At 44.5% G+C, this 24,084-nt stretch overlaps 1 protein-coding gene across 10 annotated transcripts in view; it reads right to left on the bottom strand.

The window, feature by feature from the left end:
- The window catches only part of EPHA5 (EPH receptor A5), a 211,508-nt gene that overhangs the window by 24,786 nt on the left and 162,638 nt on the right, over positions 1-24,084 (bottom strand). For 4 of the 10 annotated variants that reach the window (XM_037381647.1, XM_037381696.1, XM_037381714.1 and 1 more), the window contains 5 exons: positions 22,170-22,275; positions 12,196-12,261; positions 5,290-5,357; positions 3,720-3,845; positions 2,514-2,699 (listed from right to left, as the gene is read on the bottom strand). In XM_037381647.1, coding sequence (XP_037237544.1) covers positions 2,514-2,699; positions 3,720-3,845; positions 5,290-5,357; positions 12,196-12,261; positions 22,170-22,275 — 552 coding nt within the window. The remainder of the gene's footprint in view (positions 1-2,513; positions 2,700-3,719; positions 3,846-5,289; positions 5,358-12,195; positions 12,262-22,169; positions 22,276-24,084) is intronic. The other 6 variants (XM_037381655.1, XM_037381671.1, XM_037381705.1 and 3 more) reach the window with 3 other exon arrangements.

Genomic DNA, 24,084 nt, shown 5'->3' with positions numbered 1-24,084 from the left:
CTGCATGGGGACAATGAAGACGATTAATCCAAATTAACTAAGGTGTGCATTTGAACTAGATTAGTTAAATGGTATTAAGCCCCTTCGTGGATATTCTCATTCAGAATTAAAAATGGCCTAATTCAATTTAACTTAATTTACTTCCAAAGTAAATCACGATGCAGCAAAGACATTTTACCCTAAAGATCTGAATCTATGTTAGGCAAATGACTGAAACACTGAAGGGAAAAATAAGTTAAACAATACTTTGAGATAGAAGCACAATTTGGGATTCATAAAGCTTGTTTTGGTCTATTTAAAAGAAAAGAAAAAAGCTGGGAAGATGCTCCAGATGCCTGATGGAAAAAAACATTGAGTGCAGTAAGCAAGCATTTACTGAGCTATGAAGGAGCTCAGGGTGCGTGTACCTCCTTGCACCCAAACTCCAGTCACCCCAAGTTCAATTTAGAAGCAAAGCTCCCAGTGTTTCCATGGCATTTGGAGCAGACAGCCACTTTATATAAAAGGCAACTTGCTAGGGAGGCGCATCCTTCTCTAAAAGTGGAATTCCTACTCATCCCCTGAGGCCCTGGCAACCAGAAAGGCTCAAGCCCATGCCAGCAGCAGCTTTTATGGATGTATAATCATCACTCGCTTCCTGCCCAATATCCCACATCCCTGCAGGGCTAGAAACGCGAGCTTTTATGTATTAAGGGCCACACAAGGTGATCCCGAGAGATTTTGGTATTTATTCAATTTTTGGGAGAAACCTATCTTGGTTTGTTTTTTTCTTTTCTTAAAAGTTTTAGGAAATGCAATTTCAAGGAAATGCAAGAAAAGGCTGTTGATTGCAAAATAGCATTGATTTTGAGTAGGTTACAGGATATGAACACAACAGCTAGCAACTCTGTACCTTCTCTATTGCAGCTCTGAAAAAGAACTAATTTTGGAGACACTGCCACTGATGAATGTCGAATGGTACTAACAGCAGCCACGTGGTCCCAAACACCAGCATTTGAACAGTAGTAGCTAAGCACTGACATTACCAGTCATGAAGACAAGAGAGAAGACAGTCATTCACACTTCAGGACTGTACTTCAGCTAGCAAAAACTTCCTGAAACACTTAAAATATTATCTCAAAATAAAGGAGTGGTTGTTTTCAAAAAATCCTTGATGCAAATAAAATATTGTCTCAAAATAAAGGAGTAGTTGTTTTCAACAAAAAAAATCCTTGATGCAAATAATGTAGATCCTCCAAGGCTTTAAAACGGAAGAGTAATGACAACTCTGCAACTTTCCCCCAGCCTCAGCACAGCACCAACATCCGGAGAGGCTTGGGTTGGGCACATTCAGATGTGCCGTCCCTTCCTCCTGCCCTTATCTTTAGCGCATACAGTAATTTGGAGGAGAACTGGGCTGGGAAAACTATGGAAGCTTATTTTGCTAACTGAACAGTCAGACTTCAGAAACTCTCACGCTGGGATGTTTTCCCAGCCCTTTCACATTTTCCCCAAGCCCTCAACCCCCCTCGTAATCTCTTTGCCAGCACCAGGGGCAACTGTTCCCATCAGCATCACTAGCAGATCCTAGAGGGAGCTTGTCTTAATCGTGCTTTTACACAGTCCTGTCACCTTCAGCTACACTACCATTCTTCCTTGCTTTTGGAAAGCAAAACTTCAGCTAACTTCCCTCCCTGCTCACATCCTCTGTGAGCGATCACAAGGCTCAGTACTACCCTCCTGTGGGTTTTGCTTCAGTGGTTTCTCAAAAGATGATGGCTGGAAATCATCAGGGATTGTGGTTGTTTTTTTGTTTGGTTTTGGTTTTTTTTCCAGACCCTTGGTAGCAGAATCCTCCCTATTTTCCTGCCAGGGAAATCACTTCCCACTTCTTGGCACACCTTTGCTCACCCTGGGGATCATGTGGTTTCAAAAGTAAACAAATAAAGGCAGGAATAAGAAGCAAGCCTGCTCCAAAAATCTTGGCTAGTGGCTCGGCATTGCTGTGTTCAAATGTTCAAAATGGTCTTGCATTTTGCAGACAGTAGGTGCTGCTGAACTGCTTGCAAGGGCAGAAGTCAGGCAGCACAATCCCTTGGTGTTCAGACATCCCAGCCTTACTCCTGTCTCCATCACTCACCCCCTGCCTAAGGCTGGCCAGGCATATCATTGCCTCTTTCTGTCTCATTCGATTTGGGGCCTTTAAAGAGGGGTTTCCTCTTAGCCCATTCTTATTATGCCTAGGTGAGGCAAGGTTTGCAGAGGACTTAATGTATTTTATTATTTTAGCCATTATCTATCCATTCTACCTGGAAGAACAATGAAATCTCTCGGGTGCAAACCCCCTTTACAATTTTGGGGAACCTCCTGGCCAGACCCACAAAGTGTGACATTTTAGGCAAGGGGAGTTCACTGTTTTTTGAGAAATTATGAAAGGTGCAGTCAAAACGTGAGCTGCCCAAGTCTTCCTCCCTTAACCAACTCTCCCATCAGCCGGAGTTCAAGGACAACAGACCACAGGAACTTGCACCTACTTTTTGTGACGACGCCTTCCAGGTGGATGATGTTGGGGTGGTCGAACTGCCCCATGATGCTTGCTTCTCCCAAGAAATCTCGCCTCTGTTTCTCCGTGTAGCCCACCTTCAGCGTTTTGATAGCCACTGGAAACTCGCGCTTTCCCTGCAGCTTCAGCCGTCCGCTGCAGACTTCGCCAAATTCCCCTTCAGAGAAGAACCAGAAAGAATGGGATCACAGCACGTCGAAGGAATACACAGTGCGCGTCTGCCTGCAGCAGCCCGGCCCCTATAGACAGCTGACCAAAAGCACGCAGGGCTGCCCCATACTCATGCATGTGGAAAGCTGAACATCACAGTGATCGCCATCTCAAATAGCCAGTGTACCACAAGCCAAATAATTCCTAAGCAGAAGAAAACTAGGAAGAAAAATGCAGTTTTCCTGTATTTAAAGAGCTACACTCTATATTCTATTGGGCTTTTTCCTCATTTCGTGTTTTCGTCTAGTCACATCCTACATCATCGCCCTGTGTAGATGCTGTAAAATACAAGCCACTTGCTTCTTAACCTTGCTTTGGTAAGTTACATAGATGGAGTGTTGTTAGCCTTTCACAGCAACATATATTTTTATAGACTATAAGCCGCTTCTGATTTTATGACCACCTTTTTTAAAAAGTAACCCAAATGGCTTTTTTTTCTTCTTTTTTTCTGGTGAACAGTAAATTACCTCCAAAAACACAATTTCAGAGGATAGAAAATATTCCTAAGGTTGGATACAAGTCCAACCAGCTTAACTGGAAAGAAAATGGGAGTTTCTTCTTTTAACCAAGGAAGTTAGAGGCTTTTAACTTTTGTTTGTGGGGCTTTTTCTCTCCCAGATGACATCTTATTTTTAATTTTAGCTTTGAGACTGACCTTAATGGGGGGGGGAAGAAAAAGGTTAAAATGGTGAAAAGAACCTGAAAATGAAGTGACTCATTTTCCTTAGCATCCATCAAAACAACTCAGCTCGATCCAAACATGACCATTTTCTGCTGGTTTCAGTTCAGTCCTTGAATTTTAAAACCACAGACAATGACAGGTTTGTCCCAGACATCAGCTGGAACACGCTCCCCATCACTTGCAGGGTACCTAACAGCACAAATATTTCACGGCCCTTCCCAGATCTCTCGTGTTAAGAAAGCTAACCCTCCACACTGCTCAGGGTCATGAAATATGTTTCCATACCAGCTCCAATAACTCTTTCAATGGTTATGCATGAAGCTTCAATTTCCTTAGCAAACTCGTGGACAGCTTGATTAGGGTCCTCATAGGTGTGGGGGTCAATGTAAGTCCTTACTCCAGGCAGCTTAACTGCAAATACAAATTAAGAGCATTAATGGTACATAGCATGACAGAAGATGGGCAATACACACTTGTGTCCCTTACACTCTGCTTTGCTGGAAAACATTACAGCAGGGAAAACCTGTTTCTACGGGAAAAATGAATAGTATTCCGGGAAAATGACATTTAGTTTCTATGTGACACGTGTGCAACTTCATCACATTTAGAAAAGCACATGACAGTGCTCAGTTGGAACGATGCATCGCTAAAAGTCCCTCTTGGTACTGCATAATGGCTGGTAGGGGGTCTGCTGCAAAAGGACTCCTTTCTGGATCTGAAAAGGATATGCCAGGAGGAAAAGTACAAAAAGCAAAATGTTAAGGGAACAATTTGCAAAGCAAGTTGGATGGAAGGGGGCTGATGGAGAGTTGCAATAAATTATGTCCTACCACTGACATATTAGCTAATCAATCAGCCACATTATTTCAGATGGAGTTACTGGGATTGAAATGAATGGAATATTTGCAGAACAAAGCCTGTGGGTTGTACCAGTATAAATACAATCAATAGCAGGCTTTTTCTCCAGGACTTGAGAGGGGAAAAAGTATTTTCATTATCCATATTGTAAGTTTGTTTTGACAATCATTAAGGCTACTCACACGAAGAACTGCTCATCAGTCTAATAAGACAGCTACATTACACTGTGGCTCTTAATTGATTTGCTTCCTGCTGCCTTTATTACATAGCACTAATGGAAATCTGACTTTCACTCAAGATGCGTTTGCCTTTTCCACCCCAAAAAGCACCCTGCTGTTACCCATCCCCAGATCCTACAGCACTTGGCGAAGGCAGGCTTTTCAAACACTGGCTTTGGATGCACGGAAGGACTGACAGTAACCATGAGAGGTACTTTCTAGCATCACCGCAGAGTTTTTTTGTACATAAGGGCATTAACACAGCATCTCTGAAAGCTTCCTAGGCGCAAGAAGTAGGCGCTGTTCCTCATGCCTCTGCAGAGGCATCCAAGGCAAAGAGTAGCTGTGGGCTTGGTCCTCACGGCTGGCTAGGGTGGAGCAAGGGTTTTAAACAGATATTCTGGACCAAAGCATCCAGACCACAAAAATGTAGAGCTGTTTTGTGCTGACCAGGCAAAATTAATAGCACCTTGAGTCACACAGCAAAGAGAGAGGAATAAAACAAAATGGCTCACTAGAGAGATCTGCTGCAGGCTTACAGGTGTGAATAGCTGGGCACGTACAAGGACTGTCCAAATATTCAGTTCTCCACAGGGCTTAAAGCAGGGGCAGGTGGGGACTTACCGAATAACAGAACAAACAGATCTTTTGTGAATTACCAGGAAAACCAGATTACTTGTTTTTTAATTTTTTTTTTTCAAAACTCTCTCCCCCTCAGTTGTATTCTCGTTACCACAGAGTGCCAAAACCAAATATATACATGTCCAATCTTTACTCACTGTGGCCATTATGAAAATGCATCTTTTCTTCTTCTGGATCTTGTTTAGCCTTGCTATAGCCACATCGCCTGGAAAAAAACCCAGAACAGTGTTTTTGTCTCTGGTATGGCAGAACCCCGCTCTTCACTTCAAATCACACAAAGCACAAAACCCCAGAGCAACAACGAATCCAACCTCTCTAGCGGCTGTATTGCTGCTGACCCAGTTTTAGCTCATCAAACTACTTGCAATTTCCCTAACGGGATTCAGGGCCCAAGGCCCACTGATTTTCAATTGGACTTGTGTTTCCAAATCCCACAGATGCTTTTGAACAATTCCACTCTACCATACATCTAATTCAGCTATTATAAAGAAATAATAATAAAAAAAAGCAAGAACAGGAAGGACAATGGAAGGGGAATGGGATGAAACATTAGAACTGCAGAAGCAAGATCTCCCGGACCGCAGAGCTTTTGCAGGCACCATGTTGTATGTATTGCATGCTCCTCTTCATCCACTGGTCGTTTGCATAGAACTTTAATAATACTTTAGAAAACAGCCTTATGTAAACATTAACACCTTAAACACACGCAAAATAATTGCTTAGAAAACCCCAAACCTGTTGCCTCACTGCCTTCAAGGGTCTCCTATGTATTCCTGGCTCTGATGGGATTTCCTGCACATCTCCTGTCTTTACGCAGGGGAGCTGCCATTCATGGAATCCCCCTTCCCAGCAGCAATAAAGATGGAAGAAGGCACACACTCACTGCCTGAATTACCTTGCTCCCATGTCAGCACTAGGCAGTGCCAGGATGCTGCGGAATCTTACCACAGAGTTGCAACCACAGTCATATGGCAGTCGCATCTCCCCCAGGGCATCCTCCTGTGAGTCTTTGGCTGCTTTTCCCTGACTCATCTCGCTGGTTCTCTAGGTGATGTTATTGCACTAACATTAACTGGCTGCTTTGGTGGCATTTCTGAGACCTGCTTCACTTAGACAACCATGTAGGAAGCCACAGGGTAACTACATAAGCAAGGAGAACTGCAGTATACACACACATATATACACATCTTCAAATATGGGATGAGGTATGTATGATGCACATATACACACCAGTTTTTCCAAGGACCTGATATGATAACTGGATACAGGAACTGGATGATCCTTAAAGCAAACTGCATGGACATGAGACACAGGGACACTGCCTGGCAGAGTGAAAAACCTGCAACAGGCACCTGCAAGCCTGCCAGCGTGCAGTGGCATTGCTAGCTGGCACACCTCAAAGAAAGCCTCAGGTCACCAAGAAGCCACTTTAAGCTGAGAAACTTGGGAGTCTTCTCTTCCATTGCCCACGATTTTTGAGATAGGGGGATGCGAGCACACACAGCAAGGAGGAGCATACAATTAGCAGAAACAAAACGGCAATCCAGAGGAGGCAGTAATAGGCATCTGCATGAAACATGCCCTCAGCATGAAGTCCTATTACAGGGAACTTCTTCTGCCTAGATGCAAGGGGCCAAGCAGCCTTTTGGCTACAGGATTTTGGCACCAGATTTGTGAAACGATCACGATTACAAATAAAAGCCCCAACACGATGGGATGTGCGCACTGCTGCTGAGCTGGCCCCAACAGAGCTGGACACTGCAGGGCTGAGGAGGGCAAAAGCAACATGAGCTCACAGGGTTACTCTGGGGAAGGGGAGCTGGCACGCAAGCTTACCTTGGGGAGAAGGGGAGACCCATGCCAAGGGGAGAGGAGGGAAAAACACTGCAAAGGTTGTACAAGTGCAGGGGAACGGATCGAGACAAGGCACAAAAGACCAGGGGGGAGGGAGGCTGACAGGTGATCTGGGGACACAGGCAGGGAGGTAAGTAGATTGCACTTGATTAGCAGCCATGCCATCCATGCAGGGCATGATTTCAGCAGCAGCAACTAAGCTGAGACCATCACGCTTTGAATGCAAAACCCATGAGAGCAGCAATGAGGTGCTTGGAGAAACTACTCAGTTGTCCGCATGTAGGTACTCACTGCCTTGCTCTAGCAGCCGCAGCGGCATTTCCTGAGATGGGGTCCTGTCTAATTGACTCAAAAACTAAGCACTACGTGTATGCAGAAGCCCTGGGAGTAAGCATCATCTCAAAGCACATTTTGGTGTTCATAATCCCTGGGTGAAACCAGATTCTTCTCCTTCTTCATCATACTGCCTCCCCCTTACGTATATAAAGTAGAGATAGGAGTATCAGTATCAATTCCCACTTCTGGCCACCCCAATTTTTTCTGCTGCAAGTTGCCGAATGTTACATCAGTTGTCCGCAGAAGTTATTTTCCATACTGAGGCATATAACTCAATGTTCCTCTTAAAAATACACAAATATTTCAATTCATCTTTCTGTTACATACACAAGATTTCTGCTGTTCATTTTGAAAGCAAATGCCTTCATCTCTTCCTCATGTTTGGACTACTTCTAAATAAAAATAAAAGCTAAATAAGCTTTTTGAACATTATCTTTTTTACTACCTGCATCTCCTGATTCTTTGAATATAAAGATGGAGGAGAGAGAAATGGGGAACATGCCATTGCTTACATCCAGTGATCCAAGCACACCTTGATGCATAACAGTCCATGTTTTACTGCCCAGGCACACAAAGGGCCAATGCAAACCAGTTGGCTCTGGCTGTCCCCCTCTGTCAAGCCGGGAAACACATACAGCGGCAAGTCACATTAGCATATGAAATCAGGCTCTGGGACCCCCAAAGCATCGTTAAAACAAGGCTCGACAAGACACACCGAAGTGAAATGGCAGCTAGTGGACTGTGACTGTCAAGGAACAGTTGGGTGTCACTAACAAAGCCTGTTGCAAAACCTGACTGTTGCAATCACTTCTGCCCTTCGCATGCTCACTTTCTTAAACTATCCAGAGAAACAAGCCAAGCAGAAGCTGATTGAGGCTAAACTGCACTTCTGCCTTTCTTGACCTTCAGATGCTTTAAGGAACACACACAAGTAGTTTTTACTCCTTTCTTCCCCAACTAAAACTCATAAAAATCTGCTTTTTCACATTAAGAGTTCTGATTCACTACGTGAATCTTACTGGCAGATAAAAGTATCTAAATATTGTGCCTTTGCAATATATTCTGGGGGAAGAAAAAGCCCCCACTTGTTTGTGAAATAATCCATTTCTGCATGTGCATTTGCTCTTAATATTTATTGGAAAAGCTGTGAGTCAAAAGCTTCCTGATGGAAGACTCATTCTTTAGTTTATTGTCATCGTACAAACCATAGATTCTCTGTATCTTTTCTGTATCATGTACAAGGGAAGCATAAAGATCCTGATGCTCGCTTCATCTCCCACTGAGCTGGAGACACTCGGCCAAAACGTTAATGTAATTCAGCAGCACACCTGAATCTCAACTCATTTATTCCTGTTGTGGATTTGTCCCAGTTTCTGTATCCAGAAAGCAGATGTCTTCCTTGCACAGTTCTGTGTTTTTCAATAAACGTATCAGAGGAAAAAAAAAGTGAGACTTTAAATATTCTTAAGGCATCATGCCTTATTTAAAAACTACTTGCAGATTGGCAGGCAGCTCGTAAAATATTTATGGGGCAGATTATGAAAGTGAAGTTGTAAAATGATCCCTAGATAGGTTTATAAAATATAAAATGGACAGGTAGAAAGATGAAGAATCCAGCTGGGAAGCCAATGCCCACTGCCTTGCATGGCACAAGCCAATTCACAGAGAAAAATCCTTCAAGAAATGAGGCAGGAAGATGCTTGCTCTCCCTGGACCAATGGAGATACTTTGTGTCTGATCCTGTGCTTCAGGGTGCCCTTGCTGGGTGGCGTGTGGCCCCTCAGCCACTCGAGGCATCGCCAAAAACCATAGAATGCCCAAGGGAAGGTGTTTCCATCTCCTTAGCTGGGGCAACCAGTGTGGTTCACAACCCAGGCAGGACACAGTCAGGGGATGTTGAACTGGACCTTGGACATCCAAGCCCTAGGCAGTGATGTGGAGAGTTTTTATATACTCCTTTTACAGGCACCGGCCAAAGCATTTCAGCATACAGCCAAGGCATTACTGGAAATGTACATGGGAACAGCATTTAGACATTCCTGATGAGGAAAGGGACCTCACCTTGCTAGATGCAGTCAATGCCATTGAACGGCTTGTGCCCTGAAGCAGCGTGCAAGCTCCCATCCCAGTCCTGCAGGGATTTATACATGTATTTCATCTCTTAAGTATGAGATAAATTAACTCTGTGCACTTCTCTGAAACACAGACAAAATGCCACTTGCTTTTCAGGGATGAGACCTTCACTCAGAAGCACATCTTTTACAATAAATCAACTCCGAGGAATGCATCCAACCCATCTCAAGCTGTCATCTTACAGGAGGTTTGTGAGGACCACAAGGTTGTTGTTTACAATGGTTAGTGCTCATTTCAGACATTCCAAGATGTTAAAGTGATAAGGTTGCATATGTGTTGCAGGGCAGGACCATGTTCCACCCAGAGGAACAAACAAACATGGATCATTCCTTCTAGTCAAGATCCTGTTGCCTCAGCTCACGTCTGGAGACAATAACTTGTTCAGTAAATAGTTTTATCCTGGATAAACAACACCGATAGCAAAGAGACAGAAGCAAAAATCTACCTCTAGCAACGCTGGTCCATGTTCAGCATTTACATTTGCTGCCTGCAATCCTAGAATACATTCAGTATCACAAAACCAGGGAATATTCAAGGGACTGGTGTAAAACAAACAGGTTTTATACTGGAAGTTGTTTCCGATTTTTCTGTTCTTCCTGCTTTTTTGATGTCTATAATGAATTACTTCCATTGCACTGGACCAAACTTTCACCTGGAGTTAACTTGAAGCAACCCATGCAGGCTGGGAATCTGATTCATTCAACTCCTGTATCTACTCTCAAACTCCTGTAACTTGGAGAAGAGGATCAAAAGAGCAGAAAAAGGTCTCGAGATGACCAGCTAACACCTTTAGCTCAGTTCAGAGATACACCAGACTGGCCGGAGAGGAATCGGGGAGGTTCCTTTCCGAAGGAACTGTCCTCTCAGCTGCTTTCCCAGCCACTGCTGTCCCCTCTACACGGTGTGACCCTGCCTTGGACCTCTATTAACCTGGACGCCTTACAAAGGAAGTTTCACAATTCCAGCGGTAGTATTTTTAGCCTATAGTCTTTCCCTGCCTTTGCACTGAATGACTCCCTGCTTTCCTAAACCACCGCCAGAACAATTAAAAATAATTTAAACAAGATACCATTTCTCCCTCTCACAGGAAGCTCCCTCTGAAGTAATCTCCATAGATCTCTCCAAATAGGTTGTTGTGCCTTCCCATAGCACAGCTGATGGCGTCTGTGCCTTGAAGTCACTTTTCCCATTTCCCCCTCCCAGATTGCTGCCACATTAGTCTCTACACAGCTTAGGAGGAAACTTGCAGAGAGTGTTTTCCAGGTCAGCCAAGTCTTCCCTGTGTGTGTCTCTTCTTCATAGCCTTCCAGTCCATTCTTGGTCTCCTCTGAACAGTATTTTCCATTGTTGTCACTCTCTGGCTGGGGGTCTTGCTAAGGACATTTGAAGCATGACTCCCAGTGAGGGACTGCTTCTGCATGGTGGCACAGGCACGACAGACAACAAGAACTACGAAAAGATTTTCTTTCAGTGCAATCACTGTCAAACCAGTGGCTCGCAGGAATGACTGCATGTGTCAGAAGAACATTTTGCAGCCAAATGCTGAGCCGAGCATCCTTGCTCACTAACACTGCTCTTAAGCACTCAAAAGTCAGGAAAACCAATTTTAAAATGCTTCAACCAGAAAAAAAAAAATACTAAAAAGTCTTCTGCTGTAGGGCCTTTGTGATTTGCATTTGCAAACTCCTCGCTGGTTCAGGCCTGTCAGAGCCAAAACAGCACTAGAGGACCCCAAAACAGTCCGCCTTGGTGACTGCTGTGCCCCACAGCCAGGGGCTGCACCGTGACCCAGCTACTACCATGCAAAGCCTCAGCAGCTCCAGAAAACACAGTAGAAGAGTTTCACACCTCTCGCCCAGCTATGCTGCAAAGCCTTCCCTTTTAACAACGTGTGTGGGACGTCTTAGCGCTCCTACGGTCTCAAGCAGATATCTGATGGCAATTTCATGAGTCTCCTAGGAGGCTTAGAGAGATCTCTGCCTGCACAGATTACAGCTGATTTAGAGGCCTAAAACACATTCTCTTCAGGGAGCAACACAACTCGCATCCAGTCAAACCAACAGAAATTAAAATCACCCTTCCTTTGATTAGTTAGAAAAGAGGGGAGAGTATAAAGAGAGCAGAAACTGGCGAGGTAGGCCCAGATGGTGGCAGAATGGGGCAGCATGCAGCACAGACACGCAGCTCTCAATGCCCACAGAGATATATCCAATGCTGCCGGAGCATATCATTGGCAAACAGCATCATGTTATTGCCATGTATGTCATACATTGACATGTATGTCGATGACATACAGTTAATTTCACTGACATGCATGCTACATGCCACTAAATACCCTTCCAGTCCTGCCTGCCCCCTGCCTCCTTTCTGGAGGCAAATTACCTCTCTCAGCCCCTTTTGGTGACACGAAGCAGAATTTGATGAAGTGTCCAGCATACATGATGTTTTATTATGAGACATGACATTGCTGGTGTGGTGTCTGGATCGATCACAGCGTAACATATCAGGTTTTTTTCTCCTGGGACCCCTGTTCTTGCTGCAGACACACTCTGTTTTGGGTCACGCTGTTTCCAGTTGTTGAGATAGACAAGCAGAGTGCAGAAATTGGATGAGAAAGTGATTTCCAGGCCAATACAAGAAAGGGAGGGAGAGGCAGACTGTGCACAGAAAACATGGAGGGAGGACACGAAATAGGAGCCAGCACAGGTGGGAACACTGACCATGTTAGGCTCGGATAGGCAACAGCACGCAGAGAAGAAGCCCACCCACAGCCATGATCGCAGCAACTGAAAAGCAAACAAAAAGGCCCAGGATAAGGAATAATCCCACCACCCTGGCAAGGTGCAAATACATTCCCAACATTTTTATATGCCCTTCTTCCTTCTTATTGCAATTATTTGGACCTTAACACCCTGGGCTGCAAGAATTTCATGGGATGGGCTACCATTGGGGAAAAAGGCCTTGGGGAGAGCATACAGATCCTGGTCCTGCAAAGCAATTAAACATGTGCTTCCTGTACTTGAGTACCACCATTAGGATTAATGGGGCCATGTACTTAAACTTAAGTACCTGCCTTGGAGCAGGCAAAGTAAATTGCATGTGCGGTTCAGTTACACTTTGTTTTTTTAAAAAAAGCACTGGATGAATGCGAGCCCTGCTTTGGCAGACCCTTATGCATGTATTCAACTCACACAGCCCTTTCCGAGTCTCCTTGTACCAGTGAAGCTTTGCATGTGTGTTACCTATCTGCAGATGCAGGACCCTGTGAGTCGTGTGGGAGCAGTCAGCCTAAATAAACTCAAAATATGGCGAGCTGAAAGGCACTGCACGCATCCACATCTTGCTTTTGAAGGCTGCTGGGCCATTACTCTAATCTAATCGGAGTATGGCTCGCCTGGCATCAGTCCATAACCCAAGGCTGGTGGCACCTCAGTAATTGCCCTTTATCCTTGTCAGAGAACTTGCATAGACCATTTTTCTGTTACCAAATCTATTAAGGTAATTCATCCTGGAAAAGAACATAGTGCAGAAGAAACAACAGAAAGAACTTCAGTGTGATATACAATTGGGAGCCCAACAGTGCAGACATAACCTGGTTAAAGTCAGCTGAAGATCTCACTCATCATTTCTTCTCAAATCATCATAACATGTTTTTCTTGAAAAAAAAATTGTGTCCATCAGATTTTTATCAAGTATAACTTACAATGACTAAACACATTAGAATAGCCTGTTTAGACAAAATTAACATTCTGCAACTGCAATGCCTTAAATTATGATGCAAAATAACTTCAGGCATGCAATGATTTATAGAATTATATACTGGATTATGTGCTTACTTAAATTAGAACTGGTGAAGAATGTCTCTCTAAGCTACTTTTGCATCAGCAAAACAACTTGCTAACATTTTCTAAACAGTGATGCCAATATTTTTTTACTATAATTGACAGCATTTCATAATGCCCCATCTTCTGCAATCATACTAATAGGGGAGCAGCTCAGCTATCACTAAACCTCTCCACTGACCCAAGTTAAAACCAGAGGTCCAAAAGTACACAAAGGGAACCCAAGAACTATATATTTTGAGTCAATTATGCCATTTTCTGGGTTTAACCTTGCAGGATTTGAGCCCAGCGAACTGCTATGCCTCCAGAAGATCACTGTGGCTGTGACAATTTAGCTTACATTTTAGCTAGGAGGCTCTTTCCCCCCAGGCATTTTCTAACGGTTGCTGCCACCAGACCTTCCCTCGCTACTCAGCATGCAAAGTCAGAGTTTTTGGAACAACAGTTCAATTAACCTGAAAAGCAACAGATTCCTTAAAATGAAAAGAGCTCACTGTTTTTTTAAACAAAGAAAACTCTTTGAGTACCTCATCAGCAACTGGGCTGCTCCGACACAAAATCAGCCCCCTGCACTGAAAGCAGAGTGCTTCAGATCTCCCTTGCTCCTCTTTACAGGGAAGAAAAACATGCTCAAGTGCAAGGGAAATATGCCTCAATGCAGCCTTACTCCTGCACATCCATCACATAATGCTGTGCACTTAGGGTCAAAATACTCAGAGGTGTAACATTAGGGGAATCTAAAGCTCTTAGAACCAAACTGAACTGGATCACCAGACAACAAAATTCACTTTCCAGTCCCAGGAGTGCTTGGATAGGTAACTGAATGGACTACTTGGCCTGAACAGTTAGGGCAATGGAAGGTTTATTACAGCTTGTGTGAAAAGAATGCCTTGATTTGGCAGATAAACTTCAGAATATAAAAATTCTGAGGCAAATAAAACTGGATGTTAAACTCCAGCAAACCCACTGTGCCCTCATGGCCACCACGCATTTGGGTGCTGACGACTTTTAGGAGGGGCAGATCTTCCCCGTCTCTTTGTTCCACACAGGGCTTTCTCAGTCTAGAAACCGAGGATCTGAAAGCAAACACTTTGCAGATGAGATTAAATGCTGTGGCAGGATAAGAGATAGCCGCTCAATGAAATACATCCAGACCTCTCCAGGGTTTTAAGATCTTTAGCCAGCAAGCTGACCTGTATCGCAGAGCAGTCAAGAGTTGAACCGAGCACTGTATACATCAAAATTATCTGCAAAGTCTCCTCTAGCCTCACTGAATCAACCAGCAGACTACAAGGACAGCTTGTGGGGGCTGCCCATGGCTCCAGCTGTCAGTCAGGACCCCCTTCAGTTTGCTGCAGGTTAACAGGTGACACATCCATGTAATGGTGAAGGCTATTGAAAAAACACCTGCAGCATTAAATCCCCTTTGCTTGAAAAGAACAAGATGCTGAGGTGGCGGCATCCGCAAAAGTCAAGCTGGTTTGAAACAAGGTGTGACTTCTGCTTCAAGCCCTGGCTTCAAGGACCAGCCTGCAGATGGGCAGAGACAACAAAGAGGATCCTGGAGATACAGCAGCACCTCCTGGACCTCTGTGGCCTCCTGGAACTGTCCCACTTCTTGGCTAGATCAACCCTGCCACTCTTGGTTATCTCAGGCACACAAAGATGACACTACTCCAGTTCTAGCAAAGGTGACCCCCATAATGCCTGTGTGGCTTGCAAACCCAACTTTCCAGAGAGCAAACTGTAATAAACCTGTGCTAGGAGGACTTATCAACACTCTTGGCATTGTTTCAAAACCCTGGGCTACATGCTTTGTTAATGAAATGTATACGATGGCCCCAACAACTATGCCTGCAACCAATGTAATTAATTTACCACAAGTCTGCAGATGACCCAGAGAGCATTCAGAATTAAACTACATTTCCAGTGGCCATATAGATCTCTGAGAGGCTCTGCCTCATATAGCTGTGGTTTTTAAGAGTTCTAAGTTGAAGACTTGGAGTCATGATAAATGAAAGCCTCGTTTGTTACTTTTAATAAGCTGCTCTAATGGGATGTTCTTCAGAAGCTTGCAATTAAAGACTGAAATATTTGAGGGTGCCTGGAAAGATTTTTCTAATCCTTCACACAGCCTTGAGCGATGGCAATGATTGCTTCCTGCATCTCCAGGTCAGGAGGCCAGCACCGCACCTAGTACTTCATGAGTCAACATGCTTGCTTCAAACATCAGTGGAGCAGCATTACACCCTGTGAGCTGCTAGGAGTACATTCCTGCTTTGCTCAGAACTATATGAATGCTTTAGGAGTCACCTTCTCTTCCTGCTGAGCTACACCTAGATCACGTGTTAAAGCATGGCTCTGCGCTGCTCTAGAATAACTGAGAATGCAGAGGCCCGAGCAGACTGTACCTGTGCAGTCACTACGGGGAAGGACAGCAAAGCTTCCAGGGAAAAGAACTGCACTTGGAAAGACCTCTGGCATTATACTTTGCTATGTCCAAGCTGAAAGAAAGTACAGACACCCTTTTCTCTAGGTGAGAGGCCAAGTGCCACAACATGGCGTGTCCCCAGGAGAGGTCACACTTCCTATTTCTAGCATTCAAAGCAAGGTAAAACATCCACACATTCAGAAGTCCAGACGGATGACTGATTTTTTTTCTTCATCCCCTACCCACTCCACAGCCAAGAGAAGACACTGTAATACCCCAATTTAAAACACTACTTACGCATGGGGCTTTCACCAGTGCATAGCAGGAGCCTGGAGCTGCTACCACTGGTCAGGCTCCATTTTCAGCTTGAAGGGCAGCCCAGTTCCCTTCCTGAAGTGGAAATGGGAATTGCACAATGCTGTCAAATGGATCATCTGAAGAACGAAGGTGAGGAGCTTTCGTCACTGACTGCTGCACTGCCCCACATTTCCCCTATTCAGACAAATCTTACGCCCGCTGCTTATCTGTTCATGACAATCCTCCTGCCCCATTCCCTCGGCTGCTGCCAGAGTAACTCAGAAATGATGCTTTCAAGGGCAATGCTTCATGGGCTTGGAGCTTAATTACAGATGTGGTCAATTCCCACCTCCTGTCTGGGCCAAAGTCATCTGAAGGCAGATCAGCCCAGGTCCCTAAATCCTCCTTGAAACTGCAGCAGCTCAGACTGGCTTGCAGAGCCCAATGTGTTTGCACAGAAGTACTAACCCAAAAAGTGTTTAGAATAAAAAAAGTAAAAAGGTGTTGGAGCAGTCAAATTTGCCAAGCTGATCTAGGCAGGATGCTAAAGATGGGGATTACAGGCAGCACATTTCCACACTGGCCCTGGGAAGGCATCAGCCTGTGCAGAAGGAGGCACTGGAGCCCCTTTTTTCAGAGGGACCCTGTACACCAATGCTGCTAACAATCCTCTCTGGGAAAACATACCATCACAGCGCAAAGAGGCTGGTAACACAATGGAGGTAGTAAAGACCTTGTCCTGAACAGAAGCAGGACCAGACTCTGCCTGCTCTTGGTGGATGGGAATTTTGACTTGGCAGAGCAATAGCTTCTCCAACAAAATCCTTCCTCTTGTCAGGTGAATTGTGGGGAATATTTGGCAGTAGGCACCATCATAAAGTGGCTACAAATCACGGGAGACAATATCCTGTAGGAAGAAGGAAGAGCAGGCAAGAATGTAGAGATAAAAGCCCTTTAAAAAGTCACAACTAACAAAAATTGTGACTCATGCTGGAAAAATTCTCTATGAAAAATGTTATCTACAAACCGTCTCCTGTTTCCTACGGAAATGTCGAAAAAGCAAACTATTTTAAGCCCTGACACATCTTGGAAAATAGGATGGGGGGGGAGGTTGTGGAATAATTAATCCATTTTGACCTTCCACATCACAGAAGGTTGCAAACGCTGGCTCAGGACCTAGGATATACACCACAATCCTTTCACCCTCTCTACTCCCTGAAAGTCACTTTTTAACAAGATGCACATACTTGTGTCCAGAAAGTAGCCCTCTGCCACCGCAGGGGCTGATATTTAAAAGTCTAAATCAGCTAAGGTCAAGGATGGATACTCTGGTGCAGAAGCCTCTAATTGCCAATATCCAGGTGGCAAGATTTGTCTTTGCTTTGCCTTCTGAAGGCTAGTTCCTTTCTAAAAAGAGACTTTCTATATATGCATGACACAGGGAGAGGGGCAGATTTTTGTTGCTTCAAATCTATTTTTTTCTTAAGTTCTATAAAAAGCTCCCTCTGGTTCTTTGGAAGATCACTTGAGATGGAAAGGTCATCCATAATGGGTAGCTGGCTATAAATGCAGATGCACAATACACCTCCTAGTTATTCTGGGCAGCTTTTGCAAACATGCACAGCACTGACCTAATAGCATCCCCATTTTGCTCTGTTAGAAGTCCATGCCTTTGTTTAGTGTTACAAAGCTCAAATGCTTGGGGGACCAGAACCTCTTAACACTCACCCTAAGACCCCATCAGTTTTGCAAACAAGGCTTGGTTTGAAGGACAGAAAAGGGGAAACTGCTCTGAAGCAGTAGGTCTCCTGCGGTGATGCAAGTTGAGGCGGACTTAAAAGAAACACTATGTCTGCGTGGCTGGGTTCGGACAAAATGGCCTTTATTGTTTATACAAACCATTTATATATCTTAGTGCAGGTGTCTAAACCTGATAGACACCTGATAGGTTTTTGTGTCCTTCTTCTTGCTTGTTATTTGCTGTTGCTGTAGGTGCCCGTATGCTGCAGTTCTAAGTTCCGATTCTTCACACCCTGTTTACATACCTGACAATCTGTGGCTGTCTTAAAGGTACACAGCTAAGTCTTTGAGGTCAACTAACTTATCTGCAGATCCGCTGCAGACCCCAACAGTCTCCTTCCCAGGTTGATGCAAACTTGGCTTCCTATGTCATTTTGTAGGAAGAAAGTGGCTGATGCCACAATAATGACTGTGGCACATTATTACTCCTTGCAAGACGGACAGCAAAGATCTTTGTGACTGGCATTGTCTGGCACAGAGTGTAAAACAAAAGTCTCTAATGGTTTTAGATTAATATATACCTCAATTGGGAACAACGATGCCAAGCAGCATCTAGTTCAAGCATTGCTAGGAAAGTAAAATTTATAGCCTTGCTCTATCTGAAAATGCATTGCACTTTCAAGAAGAACACATAATCCTAACAAAACAAAGATAATAACAAATCCATGTTCTTTAATTCAATGCTTCTAGCTGGTTTAATAATAGATTTTCAATCCACTTCTCTTTTTTTGCTGAGACAACTACAGTCTGATTTAGTGAATCTCTTTGATTTGTAATCCTGATCGTTATATTATTAATATGCCCTTGATGCAAAGAGCAGGATAACTTAAAAGTGATCAGCTATTTTGCTTGGCATTTATGACCTTGGTCAGAGGACACATTATTTACAGGGAGAGTTTTCTGGAGCATCTGCAAGTAAATCAGCTCTGAAATGCAGCTTAATTGTTTAAGGCAAAGCACATTTTGTTTCAAATTCCCAGGAACCTCCAGCTTCAGACACAAAGTGCATTTCCACAGATGGATGCTGGCCTGTGGAAATGCCACCGTGATTACCATTCAGCTGACCTTTGGTGTAGGGCCAGCTGCCAATGGAAAATGCCATGCTGTTACTTACATTCGTTCAAAAGAAGCAAGAAAACTGTAGACATACTTAAAAGCAAAAAAAAAAAAAAAGGGGGGGGGAAGAGCTGTGGAAACTTCTGCCTCTGGGAACCTAGCAGAAAATAAAAAGCTTGTGGAGCACAGCAAACTCCTGAATCCTATGGCTGGGAAACTACTTTCCGAGCTGCCAAGAGCGGGAGGACATCCCCTTCTCACCACAGAACTGCTCTCAACCCCCTGCTCACTTCAGCCCAGCACTTGGGAGGATAGGTGCAAAGAGGTGCCATACAGCATCCTAGGGAGGAATATCCTAATTCTGAGGTTCCCAGGGCCTCCCAGGGAGCCTGGGAACAACATGGAGCCAGCAATGAGGAACCTCTTTGCAGGAACCAGCCAGGCTATGTCCTCAGTGCTGCACAGCAAGAGGGTTCTTCTTGGCTTTGCTGCTGGGCAGTACCTGCTTCCTACATTAGCAGAAAAGACAGAGCCTGGGCTTTGCACAGCTTACTTGGTGTGGAAAGCAGTGGTGATTCCAGCTGGAGCAGCTCCTGGAGTTCAAAATGTCTGTTTTTCTAAAAGCAAGTATGGGAAAGAATTAGGAAAGGAAATTTAACCCCCTGGAACCAGGCACTGGAACAACATCACCACTCTAAAGATACAGGGAAGTGTCTTCCAGAAACAGGTTAACAGCTTCAGAAAGGAATTATCCCATGACTTGGAATGCGTTTATCGACCCCGCGGTGTCACAGCAGGAGATTCACTCCACAAATTGTCTCAAAATCATATCCAAGGCAAAGCAGCGTGAGTGACACACTTCAGCGGCATCTCTGCTGCTTCCAAACAGGAGCAATTTTTTTGTTTTGCTTTGTTTAATTTCAAATTGGCTGTCAGCTTCCTGGGCTTCTGGGGTGTATTTTTCTGTTCTCATGAGTCACTCAACACACTAGACAGGCTTTAAAATTCACGGGAACTCAAAGTGGCCAAGAAGCTCTGTGGTTTTGAAGCCATTTCTCTAACAATGGATCAAAACTTGGCGCTCCACCACCTCCATCTGAGGTACTGCATTCTTCCCAGTTTAGCAGAAGGGTTGAAAAGGTAAAAACAGACCAAAAGCTCAGTTCCCTGTGCCTACCCCTTCCCATACACCCAGTGTGGCACCAAGGAGAAGTTCCCAGTAACCTGCAGCTGCCCTGGGGTCCATGGAGAGAGGCGTGCATACAAGGTAGGAGGATTAAGGCAGCAGCAGAGGTGGTACTAAAACTAGCCAAAGGAGACAAGGGCTTTTATAAACATGCCAAGATGTAAAGAGCCAAGAGGAAGCACATCTTGGAAAGCCCATTAGGGCAAAGGACAGAAAGACATAACTAACAAGAATTGCTGACAAATGGCTGCGGCTTTGCAACTGCTTGCTCAGACCAGAGAGGGTAACAGCAAAAAGGAGACCTGCAAGGGCACGTCCTCCCCAAAGGGGTCCTGAGTGCTTGGCAGCAACTGTGGGAAGAGCAAGAGCTGCTGGTTGCCACACAGTTGCAATTCCTTATGGCCATAGAGGAACATATATCCTTCCACCTGCAATGCACCCCCCCCCCCCACCCCTCCTTGCAGAGGTGCCAGGCTACATCCATAGCTTGCCTAAGGCTGCGTGTGCATCCTCCTCTTTTCATTGATACAAGGACACATCTAGGCTGGGGGAGGCCAAGGTCCACATCCCCCCACATCTGTTCAAGGAGGGATTTGACTCAAAACCTCCAGCCTTTAAGGAGAGACTTGAACTCCTGCCTACAGTGTTCAGAGCCAAGTCTTTCTGGCTACAGCTTTCCTGCAGCCCCCGGTGTGAATGGCCCGTAGCCATTCACTGCCCCCCACCGCTGCATGCTTCTTGTGCAGACAGGAGCATTTACTTGCCCATTTTTAAGCCCAACAAATCACTCAAAGCAGATGACAGGAACTCTTAACGGCTGAGCTGAAAGAGACTGTCAGTCTCTGACCTTGAGTGGAGATGAGTCTGGCAGCACACTTACCTTTTAAGACAGGAAATAACTGTGTCCTTCCATGGATGCCTTACGCCTGGGGACAGAGCTGCTCAGCCTGGCTGGATTTCACCGTGCCGCCTTCACAGACTGATACCCTACCTCCTCTGGGAAATAAGACCCTCAGCCAATATGTTCGGTATCAGCACAGTTCCTCTGTGAGTATCTTATAGCTACTCTTAACATTTAAAATATCCTGTAATTTACAGCCACCTTGCTAGACCCGAGTTTAAGAAAAGACCTGTATCGTGAAAGCAACAGCGGGCTGATGGGAACCTTAGAAGCATAAATGTTTACTTTGCACTGAAAAAAAAAATCAGCCTTATCAATAGATGCACGTCCCACTGCTTTGCATGAAGACTGTTGCATCGTTTGACTATGCCATTGAAAAATGGTATTAATACACAGGCAGTATATGAAAAAAGTGCCTTGCGTGCTGGCTGCTACACAAGTTTAGTGCCAGAGTACAAACTGATCCTGATACAAACCAGATTTCCTCCCAATACCACAATCCCTTGTCCACCAACAAGTTCCATCAACTTGCATTAGAGCTGTCAAAGATTGTATAGACCAGGCCTTCACCACTTGCCTACATTTAAGCACATGAGAAATCAATGGAATCGCTTGATAGTTTGAAACTGAGTATCTCCTTCCATGGGGGGAGCTCTCTGTATAATTTACTAGTGCATGGGGAACACATTAGCGTCCTACACATGAGAAATGAAATCCAGATCTGACCAAAACTCGGGGCATTTGGCCATTCCGTTGGGTTTCTTCTCTTTTTATTTGCAACTGTTGCAGTGTTTTGCTGAAGTCAAGTTTTGTCTGTGAACAAAGGCCATTGTGAGCTCTGAGTGTAAACATACGGGCTCCAGGATATTTTACCTGTAACAACATGTTCCGCTTATTTTTAAAGGAATGTAAAAACACTCCTGTGAGAATCAAGTCGAATAATCAGGGCCAGTCTATACAGAGATGAAAAACATTGGGAAGTGAACGACATCTGCGAACGAGCCTTAGTCATTCCTGCCTGTCCAAACAGATCAATCATCCCACCCTCGTGCTGCTTTACAGCGCTACCGCTCGACAGCTTTGCTCACATGCTGCTTTCACCTAAATCTCACCAATCAGCTGGTCAGATAGAAGTTATTACAAAAGTTGGATAAGTATAAATACACAGCTTCTTCTCTTACCTTCCGCTGAGAAGGAAACCGATAACAACAGCTAGCAGAATGACTCCCACTGTTACAGACACAACAATTATAGGAATCTGGCTCTGGTCGCTGGATGCAGCTACTGCTGAGATGAGAAACAGAAAATGGAGATTAAGGTTAAAACAATAGCCAGCACTCACACGAGTCTTTCTAACAAGGCTGTCAGCAAGGTTTCAAGTCTTACCAGTTCATTTCTTCTTTTACAGTTTGTGTTTTCCCCCCTTTGCTGCCTGTTTCTAGTTTGGAAAGGAAATGGGGGGAAAGAAACCTAAAACACATGCAAACCCAAGCCAAAACCCCAACAAAATTGCATCTCATCATTGAATTCAGAAACCAAAGTGTTGCAGAACACAGCCGCTGAGTTTGCAAACTCAGGTTTGTCTTCCTGGGTTAGCTGCATTAAAAATCTCAGAAATAAAGGACAAAACCCCAGCAGCTTCCCATATGCAGAGAGAACATTTATGGAATGTTATTGTTAAGAGACATAAGCAAGATCTCTGAGATATGAGCAGCATTATGTGCACTTCAAAAAGCTATAAACAATTAAAAGCTTCCTGTGGCATCTATACTACACGGCCAGAAGATGCCCTCTGTAGAATAGGAATTTGCTAAGACACATACACTGGTTGGTCCTTTTATCAGCCAAGGGAAGCAGAACTCTTCCAGCCCATGCCTTGTAAAAAGCCTTCTGGCCAAAAGGCAGGAGATGCGTCCTGTGATAAAGATGCTAGCGGAAAGGTCAGGAAAGCTGTTAGAGAACAGGGGTTTGCTACAGGTTAAGTAAGACCAGGTCAGCAAGCTCCTGCAGCCTGTAAAACGGAAATGCTAACACCACTCGTATCTTGTTCATCTGCTTTCCACTGCAGGGGAAGGCACCCACATCTCCCCATGGGTCTGCACATGGGGTTCCCAAGCAGGAATGAAAAAGCCTTCTCACCCTGCCCTCTTTGCTGCCAGTTTATTTAATTGCATATATATTTAACCACCCCGGGGTATAAAACTGGCTTTCTCCCCGCAAAACCCAGCTCCCAGGCACAGGCACTGCTGCCGTGCGGGGAAAAACCTCATTATAGCTCCTACCCTTGTGCCAGCCCCGGCTGAAGCTTCATCCACCCCGGGGAGCAGCAAGAATCAATTTCACACTGAAGAAGCCTTTAACTAAATGACTGAAGTGAAAAGGGCTCCTTAGCACAAGGATTAACTTTATGGAGGCTATAAAATAACGGAATATAGTCCCATATTAATTGTTAAAAGTTAGGTCGAAAAGGTATGGCATTAAACGTTGATCTGCAATGGGTTTCAAGTAGCTCCTCATACAGGAGCTCTCCAGCGCTCAACGGCGAGTGGCACGGACCTGCTACAGCAATGTAAATGATTTCAGAAGGATTGGCCGCGATACATTAAATATTTAATGTTAACTGCTCCAAACCCATGCCATCATCCAGAGATTTTATTAGCCTCACAAATTTATGGAGGCTCCTTAAGATGATGTTTTATTGCTTTCTTGACAAAATAATTAAAAAGAAAAACATTTAAAGGAGAACATTAAGCTGTGACTGGTGATTTTTTGCACAGCTCAAGGGATGGGGAAATGAGATAAAACTGGGACCTACGACAGCTAAAAAGCCTGAATTCATAAGCCGAGCTGGGACCTTGCTGCCATTTAAAGCCAGGGGGGACTTGTGTTAGCCCTCCTCAACTTGGTGACATGTTCCCACTCCCATCCAGCTGACCAGCTGGATTAGCTCACCAAACCAGCTGAAAACCAGCTTTTGGCAAGGTTAGTTTTATCAGTTTAGACGAGCTTGGTGGCATTTGGAAAGGAGGTCAGCAGCAAGTGGATACACCTAGCAACAGCTTCCGCCCAAATAGAAAACTTCTGCTGAAAAATGCA

This window comes from Falco rusticolus, chromosome 1 (assembly GCF_015220075.1).
Source record: "Falco rusticolus isolate bFalRus1 chromosome 1, bFalRus1.pri, whole genome shotgun sequence".
NCBI lineage: Eukaryota > Metazoa > Chordata > Aves > Falconiformes > Falconidae > Falco > Falco rusticolus.
This window is presented reverse-complemented; position numbering and strand designations above follow the sequence as displayed.